The 21,527-nt window shown below is 42.0% G+C and overlaps 2 protein-coding genes across 15 annotated transcripts in view; one reads left to right on the top strand and one right to left on the bottom strand.

The window, feature by feature from the left end:
- The window catches only part of PPP2R3C (protein phosphatase 2 regulatory subunit B''gamma), a 65,196-nt gene that overhangs the window by 30,496 nt on the left and 13,173 nt on the right, over positions 1–21,527 (bottom strand). For 2 of the 9 annotated variants that reach the window (XM_077323102.1, XM_077323098.1), the window contains exon 1: positions 698–785. The exons of 1 other annotated variant lie outside the window; for it this stretch is intronic. Coding sequence is in view for 2 of the 8 variants with exons in the window: in XM_077323101.1 (XP_077179216.1) it covers positions 590–638 (49 nt within the window). In the remaining 6 variants the exon portion in view is untranslated. 6 more of the 9 variants (XM_077323101.1, XM_077323096.1, XM_077323103.1 and 3 more) reach the window with 5 other exon arrangements.
- PRORP (protein only RNase P catalytic subunit) overlaps positions 674–21,527 on the top strand; it is a 59,209-nt gene continuing 38,355 nt past the window's right edge. For 2 of the 6 annotated variants that reach the window (XM_077323090.1, XM_077323094.1), the window contains exons 1-4: positions 1,019–1,195; positions 2,540–3,748; positions 6,822–6,869; positions 8,629–8,761. In XM_077323090.1, coding sequence (XP_077179205.1) covers positions 2,757–3,748; positions 6,822–6,869; positions 8,629–8,761 — 1,173 coding nt within the window. In that variant the 5' untranslated portion in view covers positions 1,019–1,195; positions 2,540–2,756. Of the gene's footprint in view, positions 849–1,018; positions 1,373–2,539; positions 3,749–6,821; positions 6,870–8,628; positions 8,762–21,527 lie in introns of those variants that run through there. The other 4 variants (XM_077323093.1, XM_077323095.1, XM_077323091.1 and 1 more) reach the window with 3 other exon arrangements.

Here is a 21,527-nt window from a genome sequence, read left to right on the forward strand (position 1 = left end):
TTACTGAACAGCAAAGCAGTCCCTAACTGTGGTGCTCAAGATTCTGGCTAAATGCCTGTCAGACACTGAAAAGCTGGAATCACTAGATTAAGTTCTAAAACTGAAAAGTATTATTTGGATTTTGAATTAATGTGTGACTAATTACTATGGTTCAGAATTTTATTGTTATTAGATATAGATATATAAATGCTAGTCTAAATAATACTTTTTTGTGCAGTGGGGTAGGGGAAGGAAGCTTTGGAACCACTGTTTTAAAAGTTAAAAAAATAACTCCTAATCACAGAAACACTATGCATTCAAAAATAACTATTTAAAACACTTTTTTTTTTGGGGGGGGGGCGGGTGTTACAAACAGCACCTGCGCGTGGGGGTGGTGGGATCGGGTTGAGAGCAGCAGCCCACAAGCGCACGGAAAAGGGCTCTTCCTGGAGGCAGCACCACGGAGCCAGCCAACCAAAGCCTGAGCAGCGAAGGCCCACATGCACTGCAGGCCCGGAGCCTTCCTCCAACGGTCAGCTATTCCCTCCTCAGGGCCCCCGCGGCCACACAAGCGCGACCTAAGAGCATCTGTCCCCGCGCACAGACTTACGGTCGGCGCTTGCGGCCAGGCGGCTCTTCAGCGCCTGCTTCCAATCCATATCCCGCGACGCTTCCGCCCTAGCCAACCAACTGCCCCGCTCCCTTCACCGCCACTAACCGCCGAACCTCCGGACCAGGGCACCCGCATCACGTGACGTGTTCCCCTCTGCGCCGCCGCCATCTTACCTACCGGGAGAAAAGACGCGGCCGGAAGGGCAACGGTTTTCGCGCACAGGTGCCCTTAAACAACATGGCTATTATAGATTCAGGCGAGTAACCGTATTGGTTTGAAGCCGCAGAACCAAATTTGAGACCAGAGATCAACAGAGTTTTTATTCAATATCAATAAATGGCTATTATAGACTGTCAACAAAGGTAGTAACCCCTGCCCGTTTTCATTGGGTCCTGGAGATCTCGGGTAATAGTCAGCCGACCTAGGAAGAGGTCTTCAATTGGCCGAAAGCTTCGAAAAAGGAAGTACTACAAGTGGCAGAAACCTCTGTGGGGGCAGGCTTCCGGAAAACGTTTTCTGTGCCATGCCGAGAGTTTGGCCCGCTTTTACGGGCGAGTGGATTAGAGTGCCGGTGATTGTCTGCACAATCTGTGAGATAATAATGTAAGCGTGCGAGGGAATAGAAATCAAAATCATTTCTGAGCTTGGTTTGTTCGCCTTTTATCTTTGAATGTTCACTGAATGATAGTGAGATCAGAGGATTGCAGTTTGTGCGGTTGCTAGCCGGCTCGTAATGATTTCTTTTAAGGAAGACGTAAGCAATCAAAAACGGCCAAAATTGTAAGTAGAGTCATTTCTTCAGAGTTTGGGTTGCCAGGTCCCCACTGGTCACCAGCAGGAGATGGGAAGGTAAGGCTGCCAGATCCTTAGGGGATGAAGCCTGTATAGAGTAATGGTCTCATTGGGGAGCAATGTGGTAGAGCCCACTTTCCCAAGTATCCTTTTCTCCCCAGGAACACTTGTCTCTGTAGTCTGGAGAGGAGTTTTAATTGTGGGGGATCCCCAGGACCCACCTGGAAACTGGCATCCCTATTAAGACATCAGCTGGATATGAGGTGATAATCACAGATGGTCACATTTTGGAATTAAAAAAAAAGATCTCCATAAACAAAGAAAAATGGCACAGTGAGCAAGGGTATTCCTGCTATGGTGTTTTCATATTTATACTTTTTAAATATGATGCAACATCCAAAGTAGGAACCCACTTTCTGCAGGTTGAAGTGGTGCAGTCCATTTTGTCCCTGAAGGGTTTGACATCTCATTACCACCTCATTCTCCTACAAGTGTGAACCAAGCCAAGTTGAGGCATTCTGAGACCCAGAATGATCAGATTGCAATAGCTTTGTCATTTGACTTTGCTAATTCATAACACCAACAGTTTGTCTCCTAGCAGAAACATGGACCTTTCTAATGACATTAGGTTAACAAGATCTCCCGAGTTAGTCCCCAACTTGTGAATGGAAAGCTTCCCTTGTGATTGAAGGCCACACAAAGGGTCTCATGAAACTTAAAAGTATTTTCGAATGGTGGTGAAAATCATCAGGATTATGTCCCATAAGCCATAGAGAGGGTAACATTAAAATGTACCTCTCTTTGCATTGTACTGTTCAGGGTAGCGGTAGATGAGTGGCTTCTTGTTCTTCTTATTTGAATATTATCAGTCAGAGATCAGAAGAGCTACTTGCCTACCCCTGGGGTTCCTGAAATCTTGTTTGGTTGCACCATGGGTAATAAGACTTTCTCAGCTTGCTAAAATTGTGCTTATATAATTATCTATATAAAATTTTGAGTTGCTTTGTAGAAATGTAAACTCATTGGAAAAAATGTTGTCCAGTGGCATCTTTAAGACCAACAAAGTTTTATTTGCTTTTCTCTAGCCTGACCTGACTTAATTAATCTTTAATTAATTTAATTAATTAATATTTCACATGATTGTACTACTTGCAGTTTGTATTCATGAGAGATGAAAGAACTTCAGCAGATGTTCTTCGGCCTTTTGAGGAAAGAGAATGCTTGTTTTTTGTATTGATTCTTCTGACAAGATTGGACTGCTCATTTTACAAGTGACTTCTGTCCTCTCTTGTCTCAAGTTTTGTGAAGATTTTCAATATTCTTTTGTACTACAAAAGACATTTGTTTCTTTCTTGCAATTTTTTCTGTTATCATGGCACTCTTTTGCCAAACGAGCAGTTGGTTATTACACACATCATTAAAGGAATGTCAGATGCTCTGTCCTATTCTGCATCTTCGCCAATTACCTACTGTATTTGGGTGCTTAATTTGTACCACATCACCTCAGTTTGCAGAACCCTTGGATCCCAAAATAATTTGTAAAGGAACTCCAAAGTTAAAATCTAGAGAAAAAGAGGATGATATAAGCCAGAACAGAGCTGGGAGATACAATTTCTCTCCTCGCCCTTTCAACCTGTTTGCTGCTGGAGCTTCCAAAAGGAGATCAGAGACTCAAGACTCTCTTGCAGATATAACAAAACCCACTTCTTCTAAAAAGATGATCCTCCGTCCTCCAGAAAAACCTTTGAGTGTGGAGGAGTGGGGGAAGATGAAAGAAGAATTTGGAACAATTAGAAAGTTTGAAGAGTTGATGTTGGAACAAATGATTGCTCACCGTAGTCCCTTAGATGTGGCTAAATCCTTGCTTGTTGCCCTTGCTGATCGGCAGGGGGATATTAGCTATGCTATTTTGGTGAAATACTTGACTCTGTGCGTTGCTCAGAACAATGTGGAAGAGATATATGATATCCATGACATTATGAAAGCCAGATATAAGGTTCTAGAAACATCAGCTTCTAGTCTCCTCATCAGAGGTCTGAGTGGTTCTCAACGCTGGAAGGAGGGGTTGTCTCTTCTGGAGAAGATGAAAAAAGTCATAACCCCTTCAAAAGGAAACTATGGGGATTGCATCAAGGGTGCCCTTATTAACCAGGACTTAGATCTGGCATGTGAACTATTTTATGAGATGATAGCAAACGATTTGATGCCGTACTTGGATACCATACAGGCATTCTTTGACGTTGGCAAAAGTGTGAAGGATGACCACTGGAAAGCCAAACTCGTTCAAATCCTCTCTTTCTTAAGAGATAATCAGGTATATCCTGGAGAAGCACTAATGCAGAGCATCAGGCAGTGGTTTATAAGGTAAATTTATTTATTTACTTAGCTTATTTATAGCCCGTCTTTCTCACTGTGACTGAAAATAGATTATAAGAGTACAGAAAGATTGGGGCAAACTGTAAGTCTGCATTATAGGACACTGAATTAACGACATAAATAGTACAAAACTGATCGGCACTATGAGCAGTAATGTGAACATACAGTATAGGATATACAGTGAAGAATGCAATAGGAGTACTAAACTGAAGGACAATGCAAATAACAGACTGCTCAATCGACTGTAGCGTGGGCAGTGCAGAACGTGGGATTATAAAGGTATGAGGTAGTATGGTACTTACTCCCTACTCCCATATGTTGGCACCCGGGTGGACTGTATATCTGATGCTAGTTAAGATGGTTCAGCCTGATTTTGGACGTCAACAGATTGAGCATTATAAGCAACTAGTTTCAAAGCCCCTTTATAAAAAGGGGTTTTGAAAGGGGGGTTGCCTCGTGCGGTTTTGAAAGGGGGGTTGCCATCTGCTCCCCACCCACCTCTCCCTCGGGGTCCTACATCACCGCTGAGGGAGGCAGCTGGGCCTCGTCAGGCACCGCCAGCACCTCCCCGTCCTGTTCGCCAAACCTCATTGCTGAATCTGAAGCCATGGAGGTCCCAGCAGCATTTGCGGAATCTCTGTCAGAGCTGGATCTTTCCGAGGGGCTGCCGGGACTCCCGAGGACGTCCTGTCTGTCTCCAGAGCTGGAGGGAGGGGGGGCCTTCCAAGGCAAGGAGGGAATCCCCAGCAGCCGCGCTTTGCGCGACTGCTGGGGGTTGCCTCGGGCGGCGGTCTGACGCTGCGCGAGGCGCTTCGCGCCTCCCGCAGCATCAGACCGGCAAGGAGGGAATCCCCAGCAGCCGCGCTTCGCGCGACTGCTGGGGGTTCCCTCGGGCGGCGGTCTGACGCTGCGCGAGGCGCTTCGCGCCTCCCGCAGCGTCAGACCGGGAGCAACTGCAAGCCGCGCTGCGCGTGGCTCGCAGTTGCTCAGCCTGGGAATCGGAGGGACCAATCGGCAGGCGCTTCGCGCCTGCCGATTGGTCCCTCCGATTGTCTGTCGTGAGGAAGGGTCCAACCCGGACCCTTCCTCATCACGGACAAAGCCCACCTCTAGGGGGCTTAACGAATTATATAGTCCGTGGCGCCCGCCCGTGGCGCCACGGGCTGTTTAAAGATGTTAACCTTAAATATTGTTTCTTGGTGCTAAGAAATAACCAAACATGCCACATTACTAGATTCCTTCACCTTTTGCCTGTGTGCCTGACATACAGAGCATAGCAAAATCTTGTCTCTGATTCTCCACGTGTGAGACAAGGTTACCTATGGAGATGTGAGTAGTCACCAGTAAGAGAAGAGGAGCTTTTCTCCTATCATGTTGGAAGGGATTATGAGGAAGCTAAACCACTTTCCCATTTTGTTAAATTGTCTCTTTGCATCATACAGACATACTATCAGTCATAGAGTCATAGAGTCAGTCTGCTTCCCTTGGGTTCTATCACCAGGGCTGTTATATTCCAAAAAAAAAGAGTGCTGTAGGGCTCAGCTGCTGGCTGAGTGCCATCCTTAGACCATTGAAGTCAGTGGATTTAGAAGGGCATGATTCTTCTTGGGACTGCACTGTAAATCTTTTTCATAGAGCCTGTCAACACTTCAGCATATAATAAGTAATTTCCAAGCCATGTTGAAATCCTTGTGCCTCGAGCCAAATGGAAGGCCAGGGTATAAATATTTTTTAAAAAACCAAATGCCTACAATAAATATTTTTAAATGGATGTTGAACTAAAAGATCAGGCATCTTGCAGAAATACTTCTGATCACTGAAACATATTCTGGGTGTCAGAAGCAGGCTTGCCGAGTACCCACTTTGGGTGAGCAGTCCCCCAGAGTAGGGTTCTTTCACCCACCCTTGCCTCTTGGGCCAGAAGGAGAAAGAGTGGGGGGAGGAAGTGATGTTAGGCTACCTGCTGACATCACATCCAGGTTTTCAGATGTCAGCAGGTACTCTAGAAATTCTGTGGTAATACCATAGAATTTCTAGAGGACCAGTCAGCATGCCAATGTCAGCTCATGAAGCCTGACATCACTTCTGCTCCTGGGGCTGCTGGGCTGCTGCCAGCCATCTAACTTAGCATAAAAAAAGGTAAAGGTATCCCCTGTGCAAGCACCGAGTCATGTCTTACCTTTGGGGTGATGCCCTCTAGCGTTTTCATGGCAGACTCAATACGGGGTGGTTTGCCAGTGCCTTCCCCAGTCATGACCGTTTACCCCCCAGCAAGCTGGGTACTCATTTTACCGACCTCGGAAGGATGGAAGGCTGAGTCAACCTTGAGCCAGCTGCTGGGATTGAACCCCCAGCCTCATGGGCAGAGCTTTCAGACGGCTGCCTTACCACTCTGCGCCACAAGAGGCTCATAACTTAGCATATGCCACCCTTATTAAATTAAGGATTTAATTAGGGATTTAATTGTTTTTATATTTGCATTTAAATAAAGTTCCCTCAGATACGGAACACCTTAAAGTAAGATCAAGTAGGTGCGCATAGCACTGGTTGGTCCAATAAATAGGTATTACTTGCATTTTGTTATTTGGTTTTGGATTTTGCATGAGCTAATAATGACTGCACAACATTTTTTGCATAGGATTGCAGCCACACATCTTGATTTTGAAAGCCATTGTGGTGTGACTAAAACTTGGACTGGTGAGAACTATGCCCACTCAGCAGTGTAGTTCAGCAGCTGCTGCTGGGCTGCCCTTTCTATCTCATCCTATGGGTTGGTTGTGAATAAAAAATGGGAGAGACCATATAAACTAGCCTAAATTCCTTGGAGGGAAAAATAGAAATATCATAAACCTAATAAAACCTAAGCACATTTTGTTAAGTGTCTCATGATGTTCAAAGGGCCATACTCAGGCGAAAATATAAGAAATAAATAAAATAAAAAGTAATACGCGAAAGAATTGCGGCCTTAATGTGTCTGAACTGATAGGATGTTCTTTCCCCCTGACTTTTACCTGTGGTTAGTTGTTATACTGGATTTTAATGTTTGTGGAATCTTTTGTAGCCTTCCTGGAGAGAACTGGAAAGGAAACCTAACTACCATAAAAAATAGGTAAATATGTTTCTTTTTTCAAAGCTGTACGTTATATTTTTCTCTTAAGCTTTGATTTTAAGGGCCAGTAGAAACCATTCATGACCGTAGCTTCAGATTTATGTTAGGCATGTCATTTTTCTGATAAATTGCACACTGGTAATTCTGAGATTTCTTTTTGGGAACAAATAAGAGTACACTGTAACAATCTACATTATAATAGATTCAAGCAAGATTTTTTTCAACATAAGATTTTTTTCAACCAACATAAGATTCTGAATGATTCTGAATTATTTTATAAAATAGTTATTGAATGTTGTAGAGATTCCTGCTTAATTCAAGGTGTAATAGTACATATGCTGATTTAGAATCCATTATACACAGGGTGCAAACTGATGATGAATCTCCAATCTGACACATAACTAGAGCACATCATATTACCGATCATGCCGATCATGTTTCTGAAAGAAACCCATTTTTTAGTTTGCTCCTTGTTACCAAAATTGACTTCAAGCTTCTGGGCTGTTATATTTTAAAAAAATTGGAAATAGGTAAAACATGCATGACAATGACTATAAAAATAGTCTTCAAAACACAGTATCATATCTAATATTGAGATAGTTCTTAGAATTAGCTTCCTTTTATCTTTTGTTTTCATTATCATATGTTCTTTGTTTATTACATACCTCGGTAAGTATCGATAGAAATACCTTTCAGTATTCAAGTGGTCTAAACCAGAACTGAAATGATTACATGTAAAACCACCCAGCTGTTTAATATTGAGCAAACGTATTGACCTCTCTGGGGCAAGGAAAGTGAAGACTAGGAAGACCAACATCCAGGAAGACAGTTCACCAGCACGTATGCACTTTGTGAAAACTAGACCTCAGTTATGGAATGATGTAAGAAGGATCAGAGAATAAAATCATGTTTTGTAAATTGGTAGAACCACAGCATGTAAAATAAGTCTCATATTCTTGTATGCCCTGTTGGGCCACCAGAGGTACAGTTGGCCAGTGTGCGAGACAGAATGCTGGTCTAGACCAGGGGTAGTCAAACTGCGGCCCCCCAGATGTTCATGGATTACAATTCCTATGAGCCCCTGCCAGTATTTGCTGGCAAGGGCTCATGGGAATTGTAGTCCAAGGACATCTGAAGGGCCGCAGTTTGACTACCCCTGGATGGACTGATCCAGCAGGGCTCTCTCTAGGTTCTTATGGTGCTTTCTGTATACTTCCTGATTATTTCTCAGCAAAAAGCTTAAGGTCAAGCAGTTGGTGTTTATAAATGTGTTTCAAGATATCATGAACGTCACCTGCCAAATTCATCTTTCTAGTTTAGTATATTGCTATGCGCCCTAGTCTTTTTTTCTTGCCATTTTGATCATCCTAATTTTTATCATAGAAATTAAGTTGATTTTCTAGCTTGTGGTTCAGTGAACTTGGAACAGTTCCTTATTAGCTAAATATCCATTAAAAATAATGCACAATCAGACATTAGGACCAGTGGAACTTTGTTTCTGACCTTGGTTAATAACTAAAATCTTGGAAATTTGGAGGAATTAGCAATGAATCGATGTATGGCTCAGTTCATTTTTCTTAAACACTTAAAATTTGTATTTTATATACTCTGTTCTTTCAAAGGCCTTTTCTATCAGGCAAGCAGCGCTTTCAGTAGAATTCTGCTTTTGTCATCTTTTCTTGAAATTAAATTTCACATAGTGATATTTTATGATCATCTGATAGATCCACTGATGTCTATGGTTCTATTGATATTACAGTGGACAGTGCCCTTCTTGTAATCAGTACTTGGAAGATATTAATCTGAGCCCTGAAGAATATAACATTCTCAAGGAAAAAATAATAAAGGATGTGATACAAGGGACAGATGCATTTAGAAAAACAACCCCCCAGGTAAGCGGCAAAAATTAATATATGCATTCTGATCTACTTATTTGCCTCTATGGCTTATTTGCCTCTTAACTTATAGTGCTGATCTACCCCACCATAAATTATGCTTTCAGTTCTAATTTGGAAGGCAACTGCTGTTTCAGATGTAATGGCAACGGGGAAAAAATCACACAGCCGGCATTAATTTGTGCAATGCAAAACCATGATCTAACATTCTGTCTGAAAGCCACTGGGTTCCTCAGATCTGTTGTCTTGCGGTATGAAAATGGTCTTCTATTAGGAGTTACTGATTTGAACCATTAATAGGTCTGTTTGGAATGGAAAGGAATGGCCACTAGATGGTGCTGATGTATCTCAGATATATAACATTAATGATGGCTAAAAAGGTAAAGGTATCCCCTGTGCAAGCACCGGGTCATGTCTGACCCTTGGGGTGACACCCTCTAGCGTTTTCATGGCAGACTCAATACGGGGTGGTTTGCCAGTGCCTTCCCCAGTCATTACCGTTTACCCCCCAGCAAGCTAGCCATGACCAAATCAAAGATTCTAATCCTGTCCCAAAAGAATAAATATTGTAATTTGAATGAAAGCATCTTTCTCCGAATCATAAGCTTAGGCCATTGGTAACGTTTTGAGTGCATTGCTATTTGTAAATTCTTTGACAAAGAGACAATTACAAATATAATTCATGCTGATATTTAAAATAGGAACATTACATCATCTAATATTTTACACATTGCATATCTGATTCTCAATTTGGCTCTAGAGCGTAGAATGAAAAGGAAAGGGAAGATGTTTTTACAAACCTGAGTGATCTACCAGGCTTGTAGAAAAACTCCTGAGGTTATTGAAAAAGAAAACAAAATAAAGAATCAATGTGTGTACCTGCACCTTTAAAAAAAATACCAGCCAAGATCACAGTTAGGAGATTTACAGTTGGGCAATTCTTTTTAAAAAGTAAGGTGGAGCTGAAAAAGTGGCTACTGTCTCCTTCCCTAGAACCCTGTGCACCAACTACATTCACAAGGCAGCCATCTGTCAGCTACCCTACTCCTATATCGTTAATTTTCTCCCTCCTTCCCTACATTTAGTGCATGCTGTTATTATTTTTTTTTAATTGTCATTACATTATGTTGTAAAACTAACAAGGTGCCAAATGAAATTAACATTGGTAGACTCCTGCCTGAAACTGACCAGTCTCCATGTCCCTCCATGTAATTGACAAAGAGTGTTCCCTTGAACAGTGAATCCTGCTGGAAGGGGAGGTAGTGTATCATGCTTGTGCTACTTTGGAACTGTGTTGTAATGTAATCATGTTCAAAAACAAAATTTAAAAAACAGTGGAGAGTGGAGGAGGGCGGGCAAAGACACAGCATTGGTTGGATCTCAAACATTATCATTTTGAGGTGGGAAACAATGGAGGAAGCCAATATGATTTTTGAGCTTCCGCTTTAGATTACTGCAAATTCCCTCCCGGGGGAGGGGTGGAAATGGCACTTTCTTGGGATTTACAAAACACGTGGCAAACAGAGAGCACATTCAGTGGTGCGCCTGAATCAGATTTTAGTGTGAAAGTAATGAAATTTCACTGATCTTTATGGGTGCTGCCACAACGTTTTTAGTCACTGCAGCAAAGGCGCAAGCAATTATTTTCATTAGGCTTTCAATTTGAAATGTCAGAAAAATCTCATACTGGCTGACCTTACAAGGCTTTTATGTATGCTCTAGTGGCATAATGTACGTGCTGTGACTTGAACAGTTGAGATGCCCTATAGAATATAAATAATGTATATTTGCTGTTGTACGTATGAAAATATTTGCACCCCACCTTTCCTCTTGATTCTGAATGCCACACATATTCTGCTGTTCAGTCAGAATACCACAGATTTTCACAGCATACTTGGTGAACTATTGCATTACATGATGGATTGGTTTGGCATTTGTGAAGTGTGCTTTTTTGATGAGTCTGGAACACGAAGAACAAACACAGGGAATGTAGAGGTATTGAGGCTTTGAGAAAGAAGAGGGTGACCCTTATTGCTAAGGCTAGGTTTGTACATATTGGCTGCTCGTAGTATAGTATTGGCCACCCTTAGAATTTCTACCATTTTCTTTATAAAACATTCCTGGCTGAAAGTAGCAAAGAGACTATGTCCTGAACAAGTTTGAAAGCAGTGTAGCAGTGGACAGAATGAAATACATATTCACACCTCAATTGGTGCATGAAGTGATGAAGGCTTTACAAAAATTAGATAATGTCATGGAATAGGGGGGATAGACCTATATACTAGTATTAAACTTGATAACTAAATGGGGAATCTCCATGTTGACCCTGAACACCAGGTGCAGGAAGGGGTAAATGTCAAATTATGTCTTACATGTTTTCTTTTAGAGCTCCCCAGTAACAACTCATTGACTGGTTTTGCAAATTAATTGGTCCTCTGATATAATTAAGTTAAGCTCTGCTAGGTAGCCTGCATATAAAAATCCCCGCTGGATCAAAGGAGTGTTCCATCTAGTCCAGCATCCTGTCTTACTTAGAAGCCAACCAGTTGCTCTGAAGGACCAACAAACAGGACAAAGGGCACAGGGGCCAAGACCTCCTCTTGGTGCTGATTTCCAGAACTAGTATTCAGAGATTTACTGCTTCTGAATGTGGAGGTTCCCATTGCTCATAATCTCTAGCAGCCATTGATGGACCTCTTCTCTGTGAATGTGTATATCTTCCCCCCCCACCCCCAATAAGTGTTAGGTAAATAGTCTTCTGGATTATACTAGGCATTCTGGATTATATTATACATTTCAAGAATTGTTCATTGTTAGAAATGTTCTAGTGACATAAGCATAGCTGGAGCTTTCCAGGGACAAATTTGTGGATGATTCCATTATTTATTTGCACAATTTTTTTGCATCTGCTGCATGATAAGGACAATCTGATCAGCAATAAATCCAGTAAGACATCTCTAGAAATGTGTTCCTTTTTTAGCATTCAAGTGCATTTCACACAGAACTGCTTGTCTACCATCCTGTTACACGTTGCAAATATTCAGCTGGAGGCTGCTGTATTGGAGTTGGGAAGCCTGCCATCCTAGTGGATTGTAATGGTGTTTGTTCTAGCTTCTGTTGACTCAGTTGGAAGAGCAGTACTTACTTTTTCTGAGAAATAGAAATGTTTATTTGTAAGACAGCAAGGGCACATACAGTGCTCTTTGCTGTGAGGTCGTTGTGATTACTTGGTACTTTGGCCATGGGGGAATTTCAGGAAGATGCTACTGAAGATTGCTGACATTTTGCTGCTCATATTAAATTTTGATTACTCTTCCCTTTGTTGATGTGCATGCTTACTCAAGAAATGCTGGAGCCCTCTTATTTAAACCAGAAGCCATGCAAAGAAGTACTTTTAATGTATTAACTCATTATGTCCCTGATTGAAAGCAGCTCCCATTTCTGTTTCCATTCAGGCAAAAGAAGTATAGAACTGTCACTAATTTAAATGGCTTTTAAAGGCATTGGAAAAAATCATGATTAAAAAATTATCAATGGCTAAGTAGAACTTCCACTTTTAGAGGCACTGTACCTTTGAATACCATTTGCTGGTGCCAGCAAGAGGGAGAAGGCTTCGGCCTCTATGTGCTTGCTTTTTAGACTATTCAATTTACTTGGATGGCCATACTAGAAAACAGAATGATGAACTAAATAGACCTTGGGTCTGAGTTAGCACTATCCTAACCCTGCCCGCGGCACCGCTGTGGGCGCCGCAGACTAAATAAAGCCGTAAGGGCTTGGGGGGAGGAGTTAGGGCGGGTTCTGTCCAGGATGAGGAAGGGTGCCGATTGGCCCCTTCCTCCGGACAGACCATCGGTGGGGCCAATCGGCAGGCGCGAAGCCAATCGGCAGGCGGGGCCAATCAGCCTCTCCGATTCCCGCCCTGCCGCCAAAGGAGCAATTGCGAGCGCACGTAGCGCGGCTCGCAAGTTGCTCCCTTGCCGGCAGACGCGTCAGGCCGCCATGTCCCGCGTGCCGGCGGCCTGCAGACTCGCCGGCCGCGAGACCATGATCTAGCGCCCACTGTATTGTAAGTACAGCGGGCTTGATTACTAGTTTTTTATATATAACCAAAGTAAACAGGAGTCTCAAAGGCTAACAAAATCTTATTTCAGCATAATTTATATTTATTTCAATGCTTGTTTAGAAAAATTTTATTCCATGAAAATGTAAATGATCTTTAAGATATCACAAGATTTTTTGTATGTATTCACTTCAGCAGGCTACACATAGTTATCCTCTGGAATTCATGCATAACATTAAGAACTGCTCTTTCAGTTGTTTTAGACAAGGTCCCTGGGTATCCTTGGGCTTCTGTATATGCACCGTTTTGTGAGAATAGTTAAAAAAACTCTGCTTGCCTCTGATTCCTAACAGGCTAATCTGCATTTGCTATCAAACAAATGTACATGTGCCCTTTCCATCAAAGCCGCAGTGACTCATTTTAAAAAATATGTTTTGCATTCCCCTTGCTAAGTGGCTACGCTGTGAACAACACATTGTATCTCATCGCTTTTGCTGTGTGTTTAAGTGAGAGAGTGAGACACAAACACAAGCCCACTCTCAGTGAAAATAACATCCATGTATGCCTACTTTTTGGGGCACTGTGTATTTTTTCCTATACAGTGGGAATGTAATACTACAATAAGAAGTATTATTAACCTGTATAATAACTGCTGTATTTCTCAGCTATAGTTAATTAAATGTGAGATTATTAAAGTGCTCTAAATTTCTAATTAACTGTTTACCACTGATTCTGGAACTGTAGTGCTTTAGTTTACCTCCTAATTTTTACATGCATTTGTTTATTTCCCTGGTTTTTACCTGTTTTGTTTTTTTTTTTTTTTTTTGGTGACCCCTTTTTGTGACCAGTGTGTTTTTCTGGAAGCTGATTCCAAGTTACCTTTCTCCTCATGCATAATGCTTATGTCAGTTTTCTTTATCCTGCCTACTCCCACATGCATTCAGCCGACTTTTCGATGATTAGACTGTTGTGGAGAAGAAAGCAAGACGTTCAGCCTCTTCTTAAACATTAAAAAGGCAAAAATAATGACCACTGCAAAAACAGACATGCCACAATAACAATTGATGGTGAAGAGATTGAATGCATTCAAGAATTCATTTTTCTTGGATCACAAGTGGATTAGAGCGGTGATTGCAGTACGGAAATAAAACGTCAAATTGCTCTGGGTCACTCAGCAATGATAAGCTTGAACAGAGCATGGAAAAGCAAGAACAGAAGCCAGACTACCAAGTGTAAATTAGTCTGATCTGTCATATTTCCAATAACCACTTATGGCTGTGAAAGTTGGACGATGAAAAAATCAGACGAGAATTGATTCATTTGCGCTCTGGTGCTGGACAAGGTTTCTGTGGATTGCGTGGACAGCAAAAGTCACAAACTAGGAAATACTAGAATGCATAAAGCCTGATATATCACTGGAAGGCAAAATCATGAAACTCCAGCTCACTTACTTTGGCCATATCTTGCAATCCAACACCTTGGTGAAAACAATTATGCTAGAATTGGTCAGTAGAAAAAGGAAACCAGGCGAGCAAAGAACATGTTGGCTAGACATTGTAACAGTAGCAGGTTCTCTGACTTCCCAGCTTTCATTTTTTTTTAATTCTGTGTCCAGCCCCTTGTTGAGGATATGAGGAAAATGGAAAGGTAATAGAGACTTGCCTTGGGGGGGGGGGGGAGCAATCTGGGAATTTAGAGAAACTGTTAAGCCTATTGTGACACTGTTCCAGCATTATATCATTATTGTACTGCCTTTTGAAAGCTGAGGCGTGCTGTGATGCTCCCTAAAACACCAGTGATAACAACACCCACCCTTGAAAGTCCTTCTTATTAAAGACACATGTAGAAGAAAATAAACTGACTTCCACAACTGTGAAAATGCAGAGGGAGGATGCATGAAAAGCATCTACAAACCAATCCCAGTGCTTATGGATTAACTGCCCAGAAAATCAGGAGTAGAGCATGTGAAAAGCCAGCTGCCATACCTGGGTTTTGTTGTTGCGGCAAGGAATCAAAATTTCCTGGAGCAAACAGGTTTTGTTTAAAAACCCCGGTGCATTCCTCAGTGCACTGCCACAGCCTTACTGCATGCATCCCTCTCACAGCTTGCCCTCTTTATTGTCCCGAGAGAGAAGTGGACAGAAAATTAGTCTGAGATCTGTACTGTTTTGAGGTTGTGATTCTTTGCTCTATTTGCAGTGGGCAATTTTCCATGGGAGTGTGGAAGTGTATGCGGGTGAAACAAAAAAAATGAATTCCATTTCACTCAGTTTGTATCTGGATTTATTCATTAACTGTGAACCATCTTAGTGCAATCAGTCAGAGTCCGTGAAAAGCATGCCTCGTAGCATGTGCAAAGTGCCTTTACTTACAAGTGAAACCATTGTCAACTTCTTGTCTTCTCCCCCCCCCCCTTTCCAATCTTAGTTTAGGACAAAGACTGGAGAGACATAATGCTGAGGCAGGTCTTAACTCTGAAGCTTTCACAACAGAAAAAGGAGCACCTTACCACAGAAGCCTAAATGGCTGCGGAGGGCATATTGCCTGGGCAATCCTCAGCCCCCTCCCCTGGTTGTCAATGAGGGGTAGGTGGAAGTTTTTGGGCGGATCTAAATAAATCTGCACAAAGTATAATCAATTCTCAGAATGCCAAGATTGAAAACAGAGTGCTTTCCTTCACTGCACAGTAACTACACACATTTATCCTGATCGTATTAGGATATAATAGTCAGGTTGGAGGAATTGGTTTGCAGACAAGTGTGAGTTTGGGATCTTCCATTTTTAGGAACTGAGGCATTGATTAATGGTTTGCTGCCTGAGCTTTCCCAATAGTTTTTGAATCCTTCCTTGCAGCATCTCTTGAAATAAGAATGTAGGCACATTGTTCATTGAAATGAGAGGACTCTTAGTAGGATCATAAGCAAATCACTTTCCCCCAGATAGTTCATGGTATGCTCTGTTGCAGAGTTATGGTTGCTTCTAAAAGTTCTATGTGCCAACTACTGATAAGTCAGTCCTACATGTGTAATTTGTATGTGGGACTCGGTAATCAGGACTAAAAACTCAACAAAATTTTGCATTTAGCAAGTTGCTAATTCCATGTGGTATTTAAGGCATATGAAAATGACTGCATAGTGATACTTTGTGATAATATGGAAGTATTACTGGTACAGCCGTTCAGTGTGGCATAGCCAGGCTCCCCTTTCATGACCCCCACTCATGATATCATCAGGCCCCACCTGACTTACAGGGTTTATGTTATTGTGTGCCCAAGGCACAAAGCCTTTTGCTCAAAGTAAGGCTGTTTCTTTAACCTAAGATTGCATGATAAGGCTTTAAATCCCTTTTAAAGACATTAAGATGTTGTTCCCTTCTCAGCCTTGCCTTTGGATGTTGTGTTGCATCCTATTGTTTTTCCTTCATGGAGAGGCTGGCTGAAACATGCATTTCATTATCACCTCAGAATCTGTTTGGCCCTATATATGTTTGCAGGCTTTGAAATGTAAGGTAACTTTGTGTATAGAAACTTTGTGTTTTGGCATACATCTGATATGAGCTCTAAAGTGTTTTGAAATATTTTTCCCAACTTTGAATGCCTAGACTGATGCTAAAAATGTGATTAAAACCAGATGCAAAGTTCTCTTCCTTGCACATTTTAGATGCCTAGCACATTCATGGTAGGCTTGTGAACTTGACCCCAGTACAATTTTGAGCAGTAAAAATTGCCTCCAGGTGGCAGAACAGACATTTCCTACTATGTATCTTCCTTGATACAAGATTAAATTTGTTTCTTTCTCAAATAGAGGTGTAACCTAGAGACTGACCAAGACCTTGGGAAAAGCAGCAATCCTGTTGCACATTTTCCATGGGCCTTTTAACCTGCTATTGTTCCTAAAGGCAAAATAGTAAGAATAAGCAGGATGGGTCAGGGGACTCTGAGAAATGCAAGATGCCAGGCTTCCCTGGAGTCTGTTCCCCTGTTCCTGAAAAGGTCTTGAACGGCTAGGCAGATTCTTTAGGTTGAGACCCCAGAACCCCCAGTAATCCCTGGCTCATCTGAATTTTTATCTATTGCTACTGCAAGCTAAGGCAATGGCACCTACCCATTGCTATTAGCCTTATTAAACTATTAATTAAACCCTGTTTTTAAAATCTGTCATTCCAAAAAGGAAATAATGAAATAGTAGCTAATTTTTGCCCTGCAGCAATTTGTGACTTAGCCAAAGGGGTGCAGTGGCAGCTTAATGAATCATTAATTCAAATAATTTCCCTCTAGTTTCCTTGTTCAGATCAAAGGCCTGTATCTTTGTATTTCATTAGAATCATAGCCAGTAATTATTATTGTGGGAGGTGCTCAGACTTAGCATCGAAAGAATAATTTCTTGCTTCTGAAGGAGCTGACAAAATATTCAGTTGTGCTGTATTTGTTGAGACAGGGTCTCAAAATACTATGCTGTGTATTAGAGTATAGCATTCATAGAGGAAAAACTTTCTCAGATACCGTGTCAACATTTCATCTCTAGCTTGCGTAAGGAAGGACTGAATGTAAGTGCATGCTTAAGGTCATTGTGCAACTGAGTGAAAATTATCCTTTCCTTTTTATTATTACACCTCTCTGACCAAAGGTCTTAAGCAAAGTCAAAAACAAATTGTAAAATACAAATCAGGAAATGTTAAATTATAAGTTCAAATTAATGCCCATCTTGGTGACAGCATAGAGAAACCACGTGCTAAAAAATTGTCAACAGAACACCTTACTTCCAGATTGGTGATTGCCAACTAAAAAGAAAGCAAGTGGCAGTTGGCAGGCAGCAGATATTTACTCAGGATAGGTGTAATGGGTGAAAATTATCAAGTGATTAAACATCTATGACGCACTAAGCGGAGTTACGCACTTCTAGGACCATTGCCTTCTATGGACTTAGAAAGGTGCAACTCTACTTTGGATTCCACTGCAAGTAATCTACAGTTTTCAGGCTCCACTAGAGATAATGCCACAAGCCCTTTCTTGATAACTATCGCTGGACTGTGTTGCAGCTACCACCTTTCTGCATTCGGCCAATTTCCTTTTCACCTTCTTTCTTGCTCCTTGCATTCCCAAACCCATTTTCCCTTCCTTTTCTGGCTTTCCTGCACCTTTCTTTTAGTCCCATGTATTTTTGTCTTGGTTTGCTGTCATTCTTTCATGGATATTCTCTTTTGTTGAAAAAGGTAGCCAAGAGAGACCTGGAAGGATGGATATTTCATATATTTTTCCTAAAAGACCTCTGAAGCACCTTTTAGACAAAAATAATTAAAATAAATTTAGGCCAACTCTCACACGGATCATTACTAAAACAAATCCACTAAAATAGCAGCCATATCTACACTATGTCTTCTGCTACCTTGTTGTTTATCTGATGCCAGGTTTTCCTTAAGAACATTTCCAAGGAACATGGCTATTTTAATTGAGCTTTCTGGAACACCTAGACTGGAATGCGGCCTGTTGCTATTTGCTGGCAGCTACTGCATTGATGGGGTGACAGCAGTCTGGGGGAGGGGCTATTCTTAGGTCTCTAGTGTAGCTCAGAAGAGGCCCCTACTGCCTTTGGCCCACCATGGGAGAATGGCAGTATAAAACTCCAATTTAAAAAATCCCGGTAATGTAACGCAAAGCTCTAACTAGGTGTAAAATCAAAGACACAATGTCAGAATTACAAAAAAGAGTTCACTTAAACCCTCTTGCAATTTTTTGCCTGCTTCCTAAAACCTGTAAAAGCAAGCCTGGCAGGCTTTCCTGCAAAATAATTTATATACATATAAGTACTACAGCTCCCAACACCCAAATTCTGGTACCTAACAGCCATGTTTTCTGTTAGGATTATCTACTTTGGGCTGAAAATCTGCAGCAGGCCCCACCTTAAGGTTGGCAGCCTTATTTCCCACTAGATATTAAGCCCGCTGTACCCAAAATACAGCGGGCGCTAGTGTAGTGGGTGAATGGGAAGGAAGGAAGGAAGGAAGGAAGGAAGGAAGGAAGGAAGGAAGGAAGGAAGGAAGGAAGGAAGGAGTGAATGCTGGGAGGAAGGGAGGTAGGTCGGTGGGCTGAAAGGGGGCGGGGCAGGGGGGGAGGAAGGGGGAAAGGTCCCGTTAGGGGAGGGGGAGGTAGCGATGGGTGGTGAAGAGTGGGTGGGTGGGTGGGTGGGGCCGTGGAAGCGACGGTGGAGGGTAGCGGGGAGGGGGGCAGGCTGGGTAGATGGGGCGGAAGTCTTCCCCCCCCCGAGGTCTCTGCTTCAGCGCGACAAAAGGAGCAGGCCAGCCGCATGTCTGACGTGGCGGGCGTGCTCCTCTCGCCACACCGAAGACTCCCCCCCCCCGATGTCCCGGCTTTGGCAGCGGGAAAGAAGCAGGGCTGCTACGTTTTCTGCGTTTGTGATACTTGTACATGACTGTTATATGTACTTGTCAGCAACAAGTCACAGCAGGTTCACTCAAACACAAGCAAAACGTCTGATTCTGCTTTCTTTTGGTGGTATAAGAAATGCCATGCATAATTAGGGCTTGATTCTACTTGTGAGTTGGAAGGGTTCATTTCAGGAGAGATACCTTAGTAAACTGTAGTAGCCTGCACAATGCATTTTGCATAATAATACCAGGGAGTTCCCAGAACAATATTAGCTGACGAGGACCTGGTTAAAATACCTAAGAACAGGGTTGAAAATAAGATTTTGAGATGTAATGTGGCTGAATGACTCACATCGATGACTAATGTAAAAACTAAGAACAACATGCACCCTTATCAGGTATTGATGAGTGTGACGGCATTATGTTCTCAAGATGGTAGCTTTGCATTTATGGTTAAAAAAGAAATAACAACCCGGGCAGTTCCTCTTGTTGCTTTACACTGCTAGTCCAATTTCATTATGGTTAATCTGCACATTCCAGTTAGTGAATGCAGCATTTATAAAGACAGCTTTTAATTTATTAGCCACCTTTACACTGCATAGGAATTTAAACCGGTTTACAATGTAAACAAGAATAATAAAATACATCATAAAATAAAAAATAAATGAAAATCAACCATTTAAAATGTTTGCTAGGCAGAATAACTAATCAAATACTGTCAATACTTTGTGGTTTCTAGCTCAGCCTTCCTTCAGAACTACATTTCTGCATAGTGATTCCCCTCACCCCCTTGTAACATTTTGATCCCCAGTTTATACATATGTGCATCTCAGCATGGGCCTAGAAATGGTAGATGGAGTCTGTATTAAATTTACATAAAATGGCAGTGAGTCTCTCTTAAGAGTATAAAGGAATACAAGGTAGCTCCTTCATCTACCATGCAAATGATTTTCCTCAAGGACCTAAGAGGCAAGAAACAGCACCCACTCTACCACTTCTTCAGTCAGAATCAAATATAGATTTATTTAGTTCTAGTTGGTATGTTATTTTTATATTGATATTGATAGTGTTCTATATAAATGTTCCAAAATGTTTTATGCAAACTGCCCAGAGCCATAGGGAAGGGAGGTATAAAAATATAAATAAATAAATAAATAAATAATTTTTATTGCTGGATTTATTTCCTGCTGCTATTGGCAAAACCGTCTTGTGGTGGGCTACATAAATAAGAGATAAAAACTCCACATAAAAATTAGCAAAAACCATTCTCAACCCTCCAGTCCAAACAAATGTGTTGGCAAAAACCTCTTTCCCCAATTTCCCACAGCCCCCTCCTGGTGACTCAGGGAGAGTCCAGGGTTGCTGTTCAAAGTGCACTAGAACTGAACCTGGAGGGGCCCTTCAGATCTTCCATGCCCGAACCTCAACCAAACACCTGACGGTAGAGCTCCGTCTTGCAGGCTCTGCAGAACCACAAAAGCTGCAGGGTCCTCAGCTCTTCTGGGAGCTCATTCCACCAGGTTGCACCAGGACTGAAAAGGCCCTGGCCCTGGTTGAGGCCAGGTGAATCTCCCAAGGGCCGGGCACCACCAACAAGTTAGTACCTGCAGAGTGTAAGGCCCTGCTGGGGGCATAAGGCGATAGATAATATGTTAACTGGATAGGCAGGCTGTTGCCCTTGTGTAATCCTGGTAGGTGCCCAGTCACAGCCACATATCTAACTTTGGAATTTTCCCGAAGGAACAACCCTGCAAAAAGGGAAGATTCTGCTCCACAATACAAACCAAGAATATATTGTCAAACTAGCTCATCTTCAGAAAGATTGCATTTTCATCACTCTCACATTTCAGTGCCAACACATACACCCCGACTCCTATGCTTTTGTTTTCCCTTTTCAGTTTTCCTTTATAGGCAGATAGTGTATTAGGGAAAGATTTGGGGTTGTTGATTGCATAAAATTCTTTTGCTGGTTAAGAAATCTTATTCCCTTTGTAAAGACCCCAAATATATGTTAAAGTACCCCAAAATTACCCATGTTTGCCCCATGGTAGAAAGCCTTGGCAAATTACAACTCCTTCATGTTGTAACTTTGGGTATAGATTTATTTTTTCCTCCCCACCCCTTGTAATAAACTGTGAAGCCAAAAAAGCCCTGCAAGATTCTCTTTGTCTGCCTCCCCATGTCCATGTGGCTAATGGCTTCAGACTGGCAAATGAAATTCATCCCTCTTTGACATGGCCAGACCCCTAGCTTCTAGTACTCCAATTCCTACATGTTCTCTTGCTTATTCACAACCTTCCCATCTCTAGGCTCTGT

This window comes from Paroedura picta, chromosome 2 (genome assembly GCF_049243985.1).
Source record: "Paroedura picta isolate Pp20150507F chromosome 2, Ppicta_v3.0, whole genome shotgun sequence".
NCBI classification, from domain to species: domain Eukaryota; kingdom Metazoa; phylum Chordata; class Lepidosauria; order Squamata; family Gekkonidae; genus Paroedura; species Paroedura picta.